At 39.2% G+C, this 16213-nt stretch overlaps 1 protein-coding gene across 1 annotated transcript; it reads right to left on the bottom strand.

The window, feature by feature from the left end:
* Nucleotides 1-14896: 14896 nt before the first annotated feature.
* LOC102257225 (small ubiquitin-related modifier 2-like) lies at nucleotides 14897-15184 on the bottom strand. Its single transcript, XM_014547340.1, has 2 exons — nucleotides 15031-15184; nucleotides 14897-14973 (listed from the first exon to the last, which is right to left on the bottom strand). The coding sequence occupies exons 1-2, from the start codon at nucleotides 15182-15184 to the stop codon at nucleotides 14897-14899; spliced, it is 231 nt and encodes a 76-aa protein (XP_014402826.1).
* Nucleotides 15185-16213: the final 1029 nt, after the last annotated feature.

Raw genomic sequence — 16213 nt, 5'->3', positions numbered from 1 at the left:
ACCATGTGCCTGGCTTTGGGTAATAGAATGAAGCAGAAGTGCAAGTATGGTGCTTCTAAGTCTACAACTCGAGAGGCATTGCTCTTTCTTGTGTTTCTGTCATCTCCATGAGGACATTCCTGAGGTAGCCTACTGGCATGGAACAGATACCTGGCAGGGACTTGAAGTGCCCAGTCAGCCTAGTTGAGACTCATCTAGATCAGTGGTCGACAAACTCATTAGTCAACAGAGCCAAATATCAACAGTACAACGATTGAAATTTCTTTTGAGAGCCAAATTTTTTAAACTTAAACTATATAGGTAGGTACATTGTTATTAACTTAATTAGGGTACCCCTAAGGCTTAGGAAGAGCCACACTCAAGGGGCCAAAGAGCCGCATGTGGCTCACGAGCCGCAGTTTGCCGACCACGGGTCTGGAATATCCTGCCTTCTGCCTCTCTCAACATAGTAAAATAGAACAAGCTTAAGCTTACCTCATTTATTCCTTTGTCTCTTATGGATCCCAATCTGTCATTATTCTATGTCTAGTTTCCTGTCCAGTTTTTAAAAATATTTTGTCCTTTTTTTAGTGGTACAAATCTGGTTCCTTTCCTCCATCTTGTTCATGAATAGAAGATATAAAGTCCATAGGTGTTTGTTCTTTTAAATTGTACATATAGATTTTCATACTCTTATATGCATGCCATATTTTACATACATACAATTTTTAATGGGAGTTTTCCATTAAAAAGTGCTTATTTTTAATGGTCATCACAGTTTGAGAACAGATTAGCATAGTCTGTGATTTTTTTCAATATTCTCTTTCTTTTGAAACTGGGAGAAGTAATAGGAAAGTCATATAGAGACTTTGGAATAACAATTGAGGTTTGGTCACTGCTAAGTAGTAGCTGCGGTCAATGGCCTGCTGTTGCTGCTTCAGTGAAGATTAGGTTAAAGGAAGCCTGTAGCAGCAGAAAGATGACAGAGCTGTGGGCTTAAAAATATAACAGCCCAAAATGCCCAGGCCAGTTTGAAAATACACCAAGAAGCAAGAAATGTATCCTATTTTATGAAGATTTGAACACTTTTACATTTAATCTACATTAATGGCATCACTCTCTTTCATCTAAACAATCAACAAATAGTGATTCAAGCCTGATTTGGAGCATTGGCTGATTTCCATCGTGTAAATACTCCCACTGTGGCCAATCTGCGGCACCGGTGGTGTAGTGATTCAAGCCTGATTTGGAGCATTGGCTGATTTCCATCGTGTAAATACTCCCACTGTGGCCAATCTGCGGCTACCGATGTGGTGTCACTGAATGCGGAGCTGGGAGAGAAGCACAGTAGCACATCATCACTGTGTTTCCACCGCATGGACACAAAAAACATAAGTAACCTCAAGAGTATAATTTAAGGTAAAATGTACTAAAGGTATTAGGAAGTCACAGGTTTTAAATATGTATCGCCTTTGTTTTTATTACAATTTATTTTTAATAATTTTATATGTTCTGTTTAAATAATAATATTAATAACTGGCTCAAAAAAATGTCCTGAAAATTTAACAATGACTCTCACAAGCTGGTACCAGCTGACTCCAGGACAATTTTGCTTAACCACAGAACAGTTCAGATGCTTAGAAATTACATAGGTCAACTTGTTTTAATAATAAAGGCTGGTTATACTACACAATCTCCCCACGAAGAAAAATAGGTGCACCAGAAATATTTTTACTTTGCTAAAAAAAGAGAATGACATATTATGGAAAGATTTCTGGGTAAGTTCTCAGTATGAAGGAGAAGGATTCAGAATTGTTTGCATCCTGAAAACTGTTTCTTGATGAGCATTATACACTTGTTTCCTCATCTGTAAAGTAAGGATAATAATTGTGGAAGCATCATAAGGCTGTCAAACATATTAAATAAAATAATGTACGCGAAGTCCTTAGAACAACCCTTCATAAGCATAACGTACTAAACTTTAAAAATTATGGGACAGCAAATTACTGTCTAAACTTGAAACAGTTCCTGTGATTTCACAATGGTCTTATTTATCCCCCTGTCGCCTTTCTGGCCCCGTCTACACTCACTGCGCTAGATCACTCATTTCTGCAGTGCTGAGAACACCTCCCAGTGCTGCAACACTTGAACATACTCATCAAATTATTTGAGCTTTTCCCCCCCTTCTAATTGGAAGAAATAACAATATAAACACATCAGTATCCACACTTGTGTCATAACACCCCTCAAACTGTTTTGGCAGTATACTACCTTCATTAAAATGCCATAAAGCATAGATTTGTTATTTAAAGTAAAGTGATTTGAAATTTGATTTGGCCTAGAGAATTTTTTGAGAATTACATGATGCTCCTTGAGATAATTGAAAACACTCCAGGTGTTGCAAAGGCAGAACAGAGGAGCTTAAGCAAAGCATTAGCAAGCAGGGAGGGAAAAGGGGGCTGATCGCTCAGCAGCAGCGCCTGGGGGAGCTGAGCCTGGCACTGAGCAGAACCCCTAGAGAAGAAGCCGTGGACTCCTGGGGAGAACTGGTCTTAGAAGGAACTTCAGTGACTGTCTTCCCCACAAGGAGTCCTGAGTAGGATGGATTGGGAAAGGCAGACGTCATCGGAGGAGAAAGGAGAGAGAAAAGAACTGTAACCCCTTTTCCCTCTACAAAGGCCTGGGATCTGAGGTTTTCAGAGTCATTAAGGAAGGGATCACAGAGCTAGAAAACTGCAGAGCTCTCTGATGGCATGAGGGCTGGAAGTTAAGCATCAAATAAAGAGATAAGAGGTTGTGTTGGTGGAGCAGAGGTCAAGGGGCTTGAAGCAAAAAAGATATAGATCTCACTTATCTACAGGTGTTATGGATAAAGTCAAAGACGTACAATGGTCTCAGGTTAGCAAAGAAGGCTTGTCAGCCTCCTGTATCATCAACAGACTGCTGTAGTGTAGGGACAGGATTTTGCCTTCACCAGTTTATTGGAAGGCTGAGCTCAACAGTGCACTCTCCATTTTTCCCGGCCATTGCCTTAACGCCGGTTCCATGGGATCTCTAGGCACTTGGCTGATACTTTCTTTTCAGGTCTGAAATTTTTAATAAAATTCCAGCTTAGTTTAAATCTGTTCTAAAATTATTTCCTCCTTAGTGCTCAAGCTTGATCGTTGGATTGGGGAAGTGCAACGAAGAAGAGGGGGTGGGTTACAATTTCACCCTTCATCCTTCACTTCTTTCTCTCCCATGGACTATGCTGCTTCTCTGACTTCTTCAAGTTTGAGAATAGAGGGCCAGGAAGAAAAAAAGATCATATATATAATTTTAAATTTAGCCAATGCAGCTTGTGATTCTTTCTTTGGGGCTGGCCAGTCATGGCAGGTAAATAAATATGGGCTCTTTCATAGGGCATTTCTCTAGAGATCCCTTCTGGGAACCTCAACACTGCGCTCTTCTCCAGTGTGGGTGATGTTCTCTCTAACAGATTGCCTGATCTCCTGCCTCCAGCAGCACATCTTGACTTTTTCTCTTGTAGTCCTCTTCCCACCACAAAACGCTTTCCTGGGTGAAGTCATTTCAGATGACATAACTGTGGCATCCACTTGAACCCCAGAAAACCCATACACCCATGTGAAAAGCAGGCTCCAGTCTCTATCTATCTATCTATCTATCTATCTATCTATTTATCTATCTATCTATCATTTATCTATCTATCTTTATTATTCCTGGGTACATGTCTCAAGTTCTCTCAATATCCCTTGTCTCCATTCTACTCAGGAGAACATTCACATTTCTGTAGCTCTGACAATTCTAAACAATGTCAGTGATAAAATTTTCACATTTCTGTAGCTCTGACAATTCTAAACAATGTCAGTGATAAAATTTTCCTCGTGAAAAATACATTTTGTTCATCTAAGTTCTAAATAATTGCTACAGTTCATTCTGAGTATTAGTAATAGAGATAATCATCAAATTAACACATAGTTATTACTTATCCTTTTGTACTGGGCTGCATATCTGGCACTTCGGCCAGACGGGTCATGCTGTGCTGTCTGTTCCTAAAACACATAGATAGGAAGGTACTGACATCAGGCCAGGCCTTGAGATATGGTCTCATGGCCCCTTCCCAGCACACAGGCCTTCTTTCTCAGAAGGCCCAGAAGTCTCATTCCAAATTTGGGAGACAAAGGACTGAAAAAAGTATAAATAAAGAGAGTTTCCTCCATATTGGGGGCCCAGAATTTGAAAGACACATTTTCTCTGGGCCTCCACAAAATTTAATAATAAAATGTAACTCCTGTAGTTAGCGCTACAGTTCAGCCTCTGCTTCAGCAGGGTGCTGTAACTGTAGTCAGCTGGCCAGCTTAATAAAGGCTCTTAAATTTAAATTCTGAGTCAGTGGTCTATCTCACTGAGTGAACCCATAACACTTTAACAAACATAGTCTACAAAGACATTCATTTGGTGAATTCCTATTTATGCAGCTGCCTTCTGCCACATAGATTCAGCTACATTGATGGATTTTGAGAGTAACTTCATAGTAGTTAGGAAAAGTCTAATCCAGCCGTGGGCAAACTACGGCCCGTGGGCCAGATCCGGCCGTTTGAAATGAATAAAACTAAAAAAAAAAAAAAAAGACCGTACCCTTTTATGTAATGATGTTTACTTTGAATTTATATTAGTTCACACAAACACTCCATCCATGCTTTTGTTCCGGCCCTCCGGTCCAGTTTAAGAATCCATTGTGGCCCTCGAGTCAAAAAGTTTGCCCACCCCAGGTCTAATCTCACTTCAAGTATGGTTTGTGTCTCTAATCCTTGTGGTATTTCTACATTTAAAGAGTAGATTCAAAAATAAATAATGATAGCACACGGGCATAATGGCAAAGAAACAGAGTAGGTTACTTCAATTCTGTCCTTCAGTGTGACCATTCATAGTTTTTATTTGTATCTAAAATGTAAAAGAGGGAAGCAGGTACAATTTCTAAAGGGTAATCTTTTTGTTTGGTAAGTGCACATTTTAGTTCACACATAAAATATTTTACCTTTAAAATTGAAATTTATTTTTTAATTGCTTTTCTTCTTATGTTATTTAATTGTGTGAAATAGTAATGTTAATTATTACTGTGACAGACCAATATGTAGATATATGTTTTTTTAATATATTAATGTAATTAAATCTGCTAATTTATTGTATTTTTTTGTACTATAACATTTATTTTATTTTATTTTTTACTGGCATGATTATGTATATGAAGCACAATAAATTTTTTCACAGTCTGCATTTATTTTCTGGTGAATATTATTTTATGTTTTGATTATTACTGAGACAAGCCATTCTGGGTATTAAACATAGAGGTTGCCATTAAGCAAAGGAATAAGATACCATTCTCCCCATTTTGTAAACACATTTCCCAGGCTCTCCAAAGAGTTCTCTTGAAACCCTCTCATTTGGCTTGCCCTTATTCAGAATGGCTTAGAATTTGAGATTTAAGGGAAAGTTTGCAGTAACTAGAACTTTTATCTTATCCTGTCCTTATATTAACATTTCTCTTTAAAATTCCTCTACCTCATCAGTGAAGATATTTGTATGTGATTGTGCCGGCTGAGGTATTAATCTAATGGAGACCAAATGGATATGGTGATAAGGGGGGGACTTTGGGACCCTTCCTTCCTGGGCTGCTTCTGTTCTAGGGGTGGGATGGGGATTCCATTAGCAAGTGTACCACGGCTCCAGATAGGGATTGACAGGCCTTGCTGGAGAGTATCCACAGGAGACAGTACACACAGGAGGACCTACCACCCTGGCAAAGATGTTCCAGGGAGATCCTAACCCAAGAACTGAGAACAAACTTCTGATTACCTTGTCGGTTCGGAAAGCCTGCACTTCTGAAAAGGAAGCAAGTGGCCCCAAAGGAGCGCCTGGGTTACAACCCCAATCTACAAGTGCTTGCAATTTATGGTGTGCTGGAAAAAGGAGAGAGCTTGGTTCAATGTAACAGATACTCCCTGGGGTGCTATATTCCCCATGAAACAAGCCATTCATTCTGGTTGCTTTGTGTCCGCAAGAATCAGTGCTGAGGTGACATTCAATTCTGACACAGTTCTTGCTACTGTGCCCAAAGCCCTCTGCTCAAGTCCCAACGGTTCCTCACCAGATCTGATACACATTGTATTTCAACATCTTCATGCCTTCCTGTTCGATTATTTTCATTCTTTAAGTTTGAACTCAAATGCCACTTCCTTAATTAAAATTTTCATAAACCCTTAAATTTACATTTTCGTTTGCCTACTCATGACACCCGGATTCCACTTCTTTTATCCTTTTTAATTTAATTTTGAATTGTTACTGATTTGTTTTCACAACTATTACCATCACCAAACTCTAAATGTTTTAAAGTTAGAGTTCACATCCTCTGTACTTTATATCTGTATCTGCCCTTCTCTTTGGTGTTTAATGAAAAACTTTAAAAATGCCCCCCCAGGTGTTATTAAATAAACATGTTTAGATAATACTTTAATCGAATGCCTAAATAGTAACTATACTAACCAGTTCTTATCAAATATCTATCATGCTTTATGTCATATTCATAACCAAATACATATGTCAGCCAATGAAGAAAATGTGAAAAGCTTAACTGCTTGTAGGATTAGAAATATGATAGCTAACTGAATTGGAACAATCAGGGAAAGAAAATATTTTTTCTGATGAATCACTGGAATTGAGGTAATGAATTTAGGCACAGGCCAAAATTAAGATTCCTCAAATCAAATTGTCAGGTAAAGGATGTAACTAGGAATCAGAATCAGTTTGCTACAAGCCTGGGTTCAGAAACATCAAGACAGCGAGACCTGGGAGTGAAAGAAAGAAAATTAGCATAAGCCTGAGATCAGAGTGGGAGACAGAGGTAATTTGGTTCAGCACTTATTGAAACAGGATGGGCCAGAGAATTAGATGACCATCAGGGAAGGACCTCTTAGGGGCTTTAAAGTTGGTAGAATCTAACATTGTCTTCTCTGTTTACTTTCAGCTTATTATTATTATTATTATTATTATTATTGCAGGCTACAATCCATGTGATCAGACCAGTTTTTATTAAGGATCCAATTAAGCCATGAATTGAGGACCAAAATAAATAAGCACAGAAATAGATAAATAAGCAAAATAAGCTAGTCAGAGAAAGACAACTACAATATGATCTCACTTATATGTGGAATCTAATGTACAAAATAAACTGGTGAACAAAATAGGACCAGATGGGAGGAAGGGGACTGGAAGAGATTAGCCAAAGAACATATAGGCATAAATGCATAGCCCATGGACACAGACAACAGTATGATGAAGGTTTGTGGGGGAGGAAGGGGGCGGGCTGGGTGGATGAAGGCAAAGGAGGGGAAATGGGGTTTACTGTGATAGTGTCAACAGTACAATAATTTAAAAAATAAAACAAATAAGTAATTACAAGGAGGCCACCTTCATAGTTGGTGTATAGTTTTGATACAGAACTCAGTGTCTTGTTTCTTATGTGAATGTTCTATTTATATTCACAGTCTCCAATTATACAGATATACCCCCACTTTCTTAAGAAGAACAAACATGCAAGGATTCATATTTTCAGGACAGAAAATGAGAATAATTATTTCAAATATGAAAGAAATATTTGAAATATTTAAAATATTGATATTTCAAATAACATATTTTTTGATTCCAATAAAGGTCCTGCTTTAAGTGTGTGCATGTGTAAAATTCTGGTTTACAGAGCTTTACCTGCAGAAGGGGTCAGAAAATGTAATTGATTTAAAAACACAAACAATTGATCGTTCTTTGAATCCCAATTTAAACTTCACCCCCTGAGTGAAGCCTTCCCAAAATCCCTAGGCAGAATCCCTCAAGTCAACAATTAGGAAGGAAATAGAATTACTAAAATCACTTATAAAAGAGTATTTCTTCTGCCAAGTAATAAAATACTAACTTGTATTTTTAAGCAAGGCATGATGAAAAACATACAAATACTAGTACTTTAGATCTCTCCATTTAAGTCTTAGATTAATTATGTCCAGGGAAGCAAACAAAAGTAGTCAATTTACTTCATTGTTTGAAATGAGTTCTGCTTTTAGTAGAAAAAATTAATTATGATTTAGTGGGAAAGTATTGAGCTAAAAAACAAAAACAGAAGATCTGGGTTTGGAACGGAACCTTTTCATTTTTGAGGTAGGTGAATTTGAGGAAGTCACTTTACCATTCTGAGATTTAGTTTCTCATCTATTAAACAAAATGAAGAGCCAAATTCACACAGCTGTTGTGAGAATTTATTGAGACCATATTGTACAAAAACATGTTTTGTACAATATCTGCCATTGTGGAAAAGGTCAATAAAGGCTTGTTTACCTAGTTTTCGCTTTTAACAGCATAATGATGAGTTGTCTGCTCTTTTGTTTATCTGTTACTTTCCAATGAAAAAGATGGGAAACACGAAAGAATGATGTGGGACAATGTAAACCAGAGAGAGGTGTTTTTATAGGATATCATCATAGCATTTTTCATAACTAGAATTTTTTCATAACGGGCTGTTTTTCATAACAGCCATATGCGTAGGACTCCAAGGTGCCTTGGACTATGTAGCTGAGGCACTGCAGCTTCAGGAGGAAGTAGGACCTGTGGATGCTCACTGGGCAGAGGGGACAAGTTTGAAAGAATGTCAACACATAGGTTTATTGTTGATATTGGAATTGCTTTGATTTGAATTCAATTCCCTTTAAATTGGGCATTTCTCCTCAACTTCTTATACAGCTTTGTATATTGCACAACGTGGAAATTGCTGTGTCTTAGTCCCTGGTAGCATCAGAATCCAATCTCTCCACACTTCCATTCACAACCAGGTATCTAAGGAAGGTCACAGAATGGTCCAGGAAATAGAGCTCTTCATGGACAGAAGAACTGAATTGAGAGGCAGCTTTCTACCTCCATCTCTCACATTTAATCTGCCTGGATTTTCAGTTTCCTTATTGGCAAAACATGGGGTTTGGTTAGCACCGTTGTAAAATTCTCAATTTAGGTATTATGAAGTTGATTAAATGCTCTTCCTGCTATAGTCACACTTCTCCCTTTTCTCCTTTAAGGAAATAGAAAACTTCTGTACTTTGTGGCCAATATAAAGCTGACTTCAAAAATGGTAAATTTATATGTATTTTATATGTCCAATTTTGTGCAACAGAACTAATACACTGCCAACCGGTGAACTCCTGAAGTTGTTGAAATGCAAAAAGAAAGCAAAAGACCAATTCATTAGTGTTATTTTTTTTTCCTTATCCAAGTAATAAAATTAATGGTCTCTACTAGCCTAGCTATTCCTGACAATTTATTATATCAGGAAAAATGGGTTAGGTTTAAATATCTTGCTGTTATAAAAATATATGAAACTATAAAACAGTCCTTGTGTGTGTCCTTTTTGAAAAAGGGGATATTTTCAACGAGCTGGCTGCTTTTGTGGACTGAGTCTTTTTATCCATAGCACTGCCACTGCAGAAGGGAGGAAGCAGGTCATGCACAGGTTTTGTCTAAGAGGTAGAACAGATTGCAACAGTGAGTTGGGCACTAAGAGCTTGTCGTACTATCTTTAGATAGAAAATATAAATTCTATTTTATTTCCATTTTATTTTTCCCTAATTCCTAATTTTAGTTCTAAAGGTGACTGGAGAGTTTGCCAGTGACAAAGACATACATTGCACATTGAATTCCACACTGATTTGTCGTCTTCATTTTATGGTTCTCTTCATTGAATTCCATATCCAGACATTAAAGAAGATCCTATCTCAATGCCAAGTGTAGGATGAGCAAATTATTTATTTTTATTGCATAGTCTTTAAGGTACAATTACAAAGTCTATTTTGTTTCCAGTTTATGCTAAAGAATAGACTTTCTTGGGTCTTTCTGAGTTTATTTTGGGGCAATTGCCATGATCTATTTGCAGGACTGTAAATCTATTTAAAGTGCATAAAGCTATCAACCTGACAGTTAACTAAAAATGCACTTAATTCTGTTATTTTTTAAAATTCATCTGTCTCATTTAGATTTTTACCCCTAGGAAGGTCATTAGGCCACTCACTTAGGGATGGGAAGGGGTGAGGAGTGACTTATGGCTGCCTATAAATTGAATGGGTGAGGCAGAAAGTGACAATCGAGGGAGAGCTGAGGTTGCATAGACCTTGAAAAGGCCACCTGAGGCTGCTCTTGCTGCCAAAACATCAGTATTTATGACATCTTCTCTGAAGCTGTAAAATGCTGGCCCTGGGTATTATATCTATAGCGGTTGTATTACATGGGTCACCTATCCTGCTTCTGAATTTTGCTCAGAATATTCTCTATGCCTAGATTTGTCTTCAGTAAGTTGTACTGTGTCTAAACTTGATTCTTGAAGAAATCCTGTCTGAGTTGATTAAGCACTCTTCTTAATTTTTTAAAGGTAACTATTTCCACTAAATTTAAATTTTAAAAAATTCTTTAAATGCCTCCTAGACAAGCACCACAGTAGTAAATGTTAGAATCTTATATGTATGTATTGTTAGAATCATGTTTGTATTGTTAGACTATAAAATTCTTAGACTTGATGGGAACTGAGTAGGACTTTCTGACCCAAACAACCATCCCATAAGTCAGGGCAGGAAACCCAATCATCTTTGGGCCCCTCTCTTGTTCTAAATTAACTTCCTATCCCTGAGCAAGATGACAACAAAGTTTGTCAGTAACACTTGGATGTGATAGGTTCACGTAGCACTTCAAATTGAAGCATCAGTAGAAAGGGAAGCGAGTGTGCTGTGGTTGTACAGCAATGGCGGCGATCTGAACCAAGCCTACGGCCTCCCCGTGGTTCCTGAGCCAGGCAAAGGCGCCTTTCAGTTACCTTCCTGGAGTGACTCAGAACTTGCTGCAGCAGTGTCTTCTCCGTAAGGCTTCCTTTTCAGATAGGCAACTCTAAAAGAATATTCTTCTTCTTTTTTTTAATATAAAAGCAAAAGGCTCAAAATGTTTAATTCCCATCTCTAAAGGGATCCTGAAATAGCAGTTATCCAGGGGCAGGAGCTCCTCACTGTGCTCTTGATCCCGTGACCTGCTTTACCATCATCTCATGTAAGTTATCCTCTCTCCCCCCTGTTCGCTTAGGAAGCAACATCATTTGTTTCGAGCCCCAGTTTCTCCCTTGCCACACAGTTGGAATTGGGGCATGCTTTTCAGTGAGGTGCCTGTGTACCCCGCTGGCTGGAAGCCCTGCCCTGACACTGTTGCTCTGAGCGCCTGTGTGCATTCCATAATTGACATGAAAGAAAGAGAAATAAGTGAGTGTGGCCAAAAAGAGGTGGCTCATCTGAGAACAGATCTCTGTCCCCAGGAAACTGCCTCTTCTTTTGTCCCTTTCCCTCCTCTCCCCTCTTTCCGCTCCTTCTCTCACGCACATAACTCCCAGTCAAAGGGCCGATCTTCTTGGGGTGATCTTATTAAAGCCGGTGACACTGACGGGTGATGGCTGAGAGGTTTAACTCATTCAATGAATTTTTAATGCAATTTCTTATTTCCTTGAGCTATAGGCTTCCCAGTGCCCCCTATTCTGGGAGGTTCCCAATGTCCTTTTTCCTCTCAGAATCTGGAAGACCCTTGCAATTCACACATGTAAGTTCAGAGGGTTCAGTAAAAGCTCTGTCCAGAATAAGACATTGGAGTCTGTCAAAGCAAATGGAAAACCCCAATGGAAATTCCCAAGTGAGGTTGTGGATTATTAAGGGCTGTTAACGTAAAAAAAAACAAAAACATTGAAACCTGTAAAGAATTTTTTGTGAGTTTATTTGAGCCAAACTGTCGACATATGCCGGGAAGCAGAACCTCAACGAATTGAGATAGTGCTCAGGAGAATGGCGGGGTTACAATTGTATTTAAACATTTGCAATCAAAGGAGGGACGTAGGTGGGTTACATGAAATTCATTGGTGACAGATTAAGGAGGAGGGATAAAGCAAAGCAGGGAAACCCCTGGGATTGGATAAAAAGTAAAATGATGGACACATACTTAGGTGGGTGCAGGATCAATTAACACGATAATGAAGGAATTTGTAGTATCTGTCCAGGCACCCAGCACATTTAGTTGTGCCCCAGGGGCTCCAGAAAAAGGGAAGTTACAAGTTACCCAGACATTTCAAGGGTATGTTATCTTAGAGGCAAAAAGGCAAATGGGCTCAGTAAGGATCAAAGTTGATCTTGTCAGTGAAGATACTGGCCTAGGGCATAACTGCCCACCATAACTGCTTTTAGTTAAAGTTTAATTTCAGACCATCCTTTGTGGTTACTTTAGGTCTCTGAGTTTGCAAGACTGCCATGTAGGCCTCCCCTGAGCTTGTCAGGTCAGCATGTGGCCCCTTTCGTCCACAGGGCTATGTCACAAGAATTCATTATAGTTTCTATGGTTAATGCGAAGTATCACAGGTCCCCCCCCCCCACTCTTTTTAAAATAACTTCCAAACTTTCAAGATATCTTTTTAAATGTTTGCCAAAGTAATACCTACATACAGCTTCAATGGCAGTCTAGTGTTCCACCTTTGCCTTATCTCCTAGTTTTGATCCTCACAAGAAACCACATTCAACTCTATAGCTGTTTCTCTGGAACTTACCTTCATATTTCCATTAGTATTCTTACTATTCTCTTTATTTACTAGAGAAGTTTAGCTATCACCTATTTATTTGAGGATTTAAGTTTTTAACAACTTCTTTCCCGCATTGCCACTTTCCTTATAAGGATCAATCAATATCCTGTGTTTGACTGATGATTATGTAGACATTGATTTTACTCAGACAAGTGTTACATTATAATCTCTTTTCTTGGGCAAATTTTTGTGAATTCTAAAGTTCATATTATCTTGTTTTCATATTCTGTTAGTTTTCTTTGTAATGATCATTAATTCTTTCCACATCTTTCTCACAACTGCTCAGTGTAATTTGCCATAAAGCAAAAGGTCTTATTTTTACTTTTTTTTTGAGAGAGGCTTTGCTTCTGGAAGTCTGCTTTGCACTTCAGTGTGTTTTAGTGGCTCTCTGGGCTGCTCCTCACTGTCATCCTGGGACTCCCCTACACCATCCTCCAGGGCATTCATTCCCTTTGCCTCCTATTCTGTGTGGAGATGTGGTAGGCAGTTAGACAAGCAGAAGCAGAGCAAGGATGAGGGCCAGGTTCAGGTCACCAGGTGGAAAGCCCCAGGCGCCTAGCAAAGAACAATGGTAGGGTGGGACCTCTCCCCCAGATTGATCTTTCCTCCCCTAGCATATCGCTGGTCTAGCACTTTGGATGCCTTGATCTTTCCTCCCTAGAGATAACATGTAGGTCTCAGTTGTGTTTCAGCTCCAGGCCCAGAAAAGCAGCAAAACCAGACAAATGACATGAAGATTGACCTCAGGACAGCTGCATTGAATAATGACCCCCTGTCCTGGTGTTGATCAATCAATCTGTGGAGACCTAGACCCTGAAAGCACACCTGGAAAGCTGCTGAATATTCTGTTGAGATCTTCCCTCCCCCTCCCACCTCCCCTAAAATCTCTATTCTTAGAACCCTTAGGACCAAGGACCCAGGGAGCACTCATCTGCTCTTTCCTTCTCTTTCCCCCCTGTCCTTCCCCTTCCCCCTCCCCCTTCCCTGAGACACATTACATTACCTTCCTCACTCTCAACCTCTGCATTGTTTAAGTCTGATTGTGTACACTAATCTAGGGTAAAAATGACTACTCTCAGAATTTTGAAAGCATTGGTCTATTGCCTGCTTCTCAATGTGGGTGTTGAAAACTGATGTCATTTTCATTTTTACTCTTTTTAATGTAATATATGTTGTTCTATGCCAGAAAATTTTGAGAATGTCTCTATATCCTTGGTGTTGTGAAATTATTTCTTTTCCTTCCTTCCTTCCTTCCTTCCTTCCTTCCTTCCCCTCTCTCTCCCCCCCACCCCCTTTCTCTCTCTTCCTCTTTTTCATTTATCATGCTTGGCTTTGGTGGGCAATATTAATCCATTGATATCACAGCTTTCAGGTTCATAAAATGTTTTGCATTATTATTTCTTGATAATGTCTCTGTTTCTGTTTTGTAGGTGTCCTTTTAATTGGACACTGTGATGGCCATGGGGTACTTGGATTAACATTGTTTCTGGGTGTGTCTGGATAAGATTAGCATCTGAATTGGTGAATTTAGTAAACTGTTCTCCCCAATGTGGGGGTATCATCCAGTCTGTTGAAGTCCTGAATAGAACAAAACAATGCAGGAAGGAAGGATTTGCCCTCCCCCCTCCCCCTCTGTTTCTTTTTTTTAAAAATTTTATTTTAACCAAGAAGTTTATTTAAACAAGACACTTGACTTGAAGGGAAAACTATCTAGGATTAATTTTTCTTTAGAGCAATTTATCCCTACTTAAAGACAATTGCCCTATATGTAACAGCTACATACAAAAAAAGTTATAAAATTATCCTTGGTTTTACAATGATAAATGAAAAACATTAAAATTCTCCAATCAAACAAGGTATGCAAGAATTTTTATGTTGTTCTTTTTTTGTTAAACAGTGAGAGCAAAATAACTTGGTATATAAAGATAAGAGCTGAATGAGCATGCCACTAATGGAGAAAGGGGGTGTTGTCACAGAATCAATATTTTTTCCCATCCATCTCCATTTGATGTCCATCAAAACATACCATTGGCCATTTAGTTAAAAAAATGCAAATGCTTGTGCACATACATCAGTTACTTTAGGTGTAATAAAGGAATGGGGAAGGGGGAAATGAAAGAATAGAGAACACTAAACTGTTGCAGTCAGATGTGTTGAAACCGAATTGCAGTTTTCTAACTGAGAATGTCTTCTTGGTCTGGAGGCTGTGCTGGAGTAAAGTGGCAGGTTCCCTTTTTAGTAGAAACCACCTGTCTGCTGCTGGAACACATCAATGTTATCTTCCTCCTCCATTTCCAACTGTGCAGGTGTGTCTGCTTCATTGATTAGCTGCCGGTCAAATCAGAATCTGATCTGCCTCATTGACAAACCCTGTCGTTCACAATAGGCTTCAATTAGTTTACGAAGTGGTGTGTGCCTCTTAATCTTAAACTGCACCACAGAACCATCCTGCCCCGCCACCTTCAAATTAATCTGATCATTGCTCTCAGCCTTGACCCCTTCCTTGGGTTTTTCCTTGGCCATGGAGAGCGCCAGAGTCTCCTCAGCTGCCACTTCACAGAAGGGGTACCAGGTCCGCACCAAAGGGGCACACAAGCAGCACCAGGAGCGGCAGAAGGAGGCGGCGGTGGAGCCACCCACCTCTTTATGCCTCACTGATTGAGCCAAGACATCCCTTCTCATCTTTCCCTGCCCTCAGATTGGAATTTACATCATTGGTTTCCCTGCTTATCAGGCCTTCAGACTCAACTAGAATTACACCACCAATTTACAGACAGCAGACGGTGAGATTCTTAGCCTCCACAATCATGTGAGTCAATTCCTCCTAATGAATCAGTCTCACATATATAATATTGGTTCTGCTTCTCTGGAGGACCCTGGCACTGAACCTTTTAGATTCTCCTAAGATTTTCTTGCATTTTCTCTTCTACCCCATCTCTTCATCTCTTTGTTCTACTTTCTGGGAGTTGCACTCATCACATTTCTTAGCTACATATTATTAGAGTTCATAAAAATGTGTGGTTCTCCTCCTTGCTAAACATGTGAAATGATTACAATGCCTTGTGCCTTTGTACTCCAGAGGAGCCATATGATTTGCTTTAGCCAATGAGATATGGAGATATTGAGGTAGGAATTCCTGCTATGTGATTTCCCACATTCTCTTTCCCTGTAGTGGTGAACTCCAGAGCCTCATTAAAATAGGTGTTTCACAAGTTTAGAGCAGCCTAGCACGTCACCTCGCCTCCTACAGGGGAGAGCTGCGTCACCTCGCCTCCTACAGGGGAGAGCTGCGCTGGAGTCACCAGAACCAACAAAAGACTTTGTAAGTAAACCTTCACTCTGTTAAAACCTGAGTTTGCCTCTGTTGTCACCATGGCAAATTTTACGTATCCTAAATGATTCAGTCTTCTAGAGGCTTCCTTGTGATTTCCTTGTTCTCTTTTTGTAGCATCTCCTTCTTGTTTCATGGACATAATGATCTTTCTTAGCCTCAAAGTGATAACAATGTCATGACTGCTTCCATTGCTTCTGTATAAAGTGAATTATTTTTGC

This window comes from Myotis brandtii, unplaced genomic scaffold (assembly GCF_000412655.1).
Source record: "Myotis brandtii unplaced genomic scaffold, ASM41265v1 scaffold471, whole genome shotgun sequence".
Lineage (NCBI taxonomy): Eukaryota > Metazoa > Chordata > Mammalia > Chiroptera > Vespertilionidae > Myotis > Myotis brandtii.
This window is presented reverse-complemented; position numbering and strand designations above follow the sequence as displayed.

Coding starts and splice junctions, on each gene's coding strand:
- LOC102257225 (XM_014547340.1), bottom strand. CDS start 15,184: ATGGCCAAGGAAAAACCCAAGGAAGGGGTCAAGGCTGAGAGCAATGAT. Junction 14,974..15,030: donor AGCCTATTGTGAACGACAGG/GTTTGTCAATGA, acceptor TCAATGAAGCAG/ACACACCTGCACAGTTGGAA.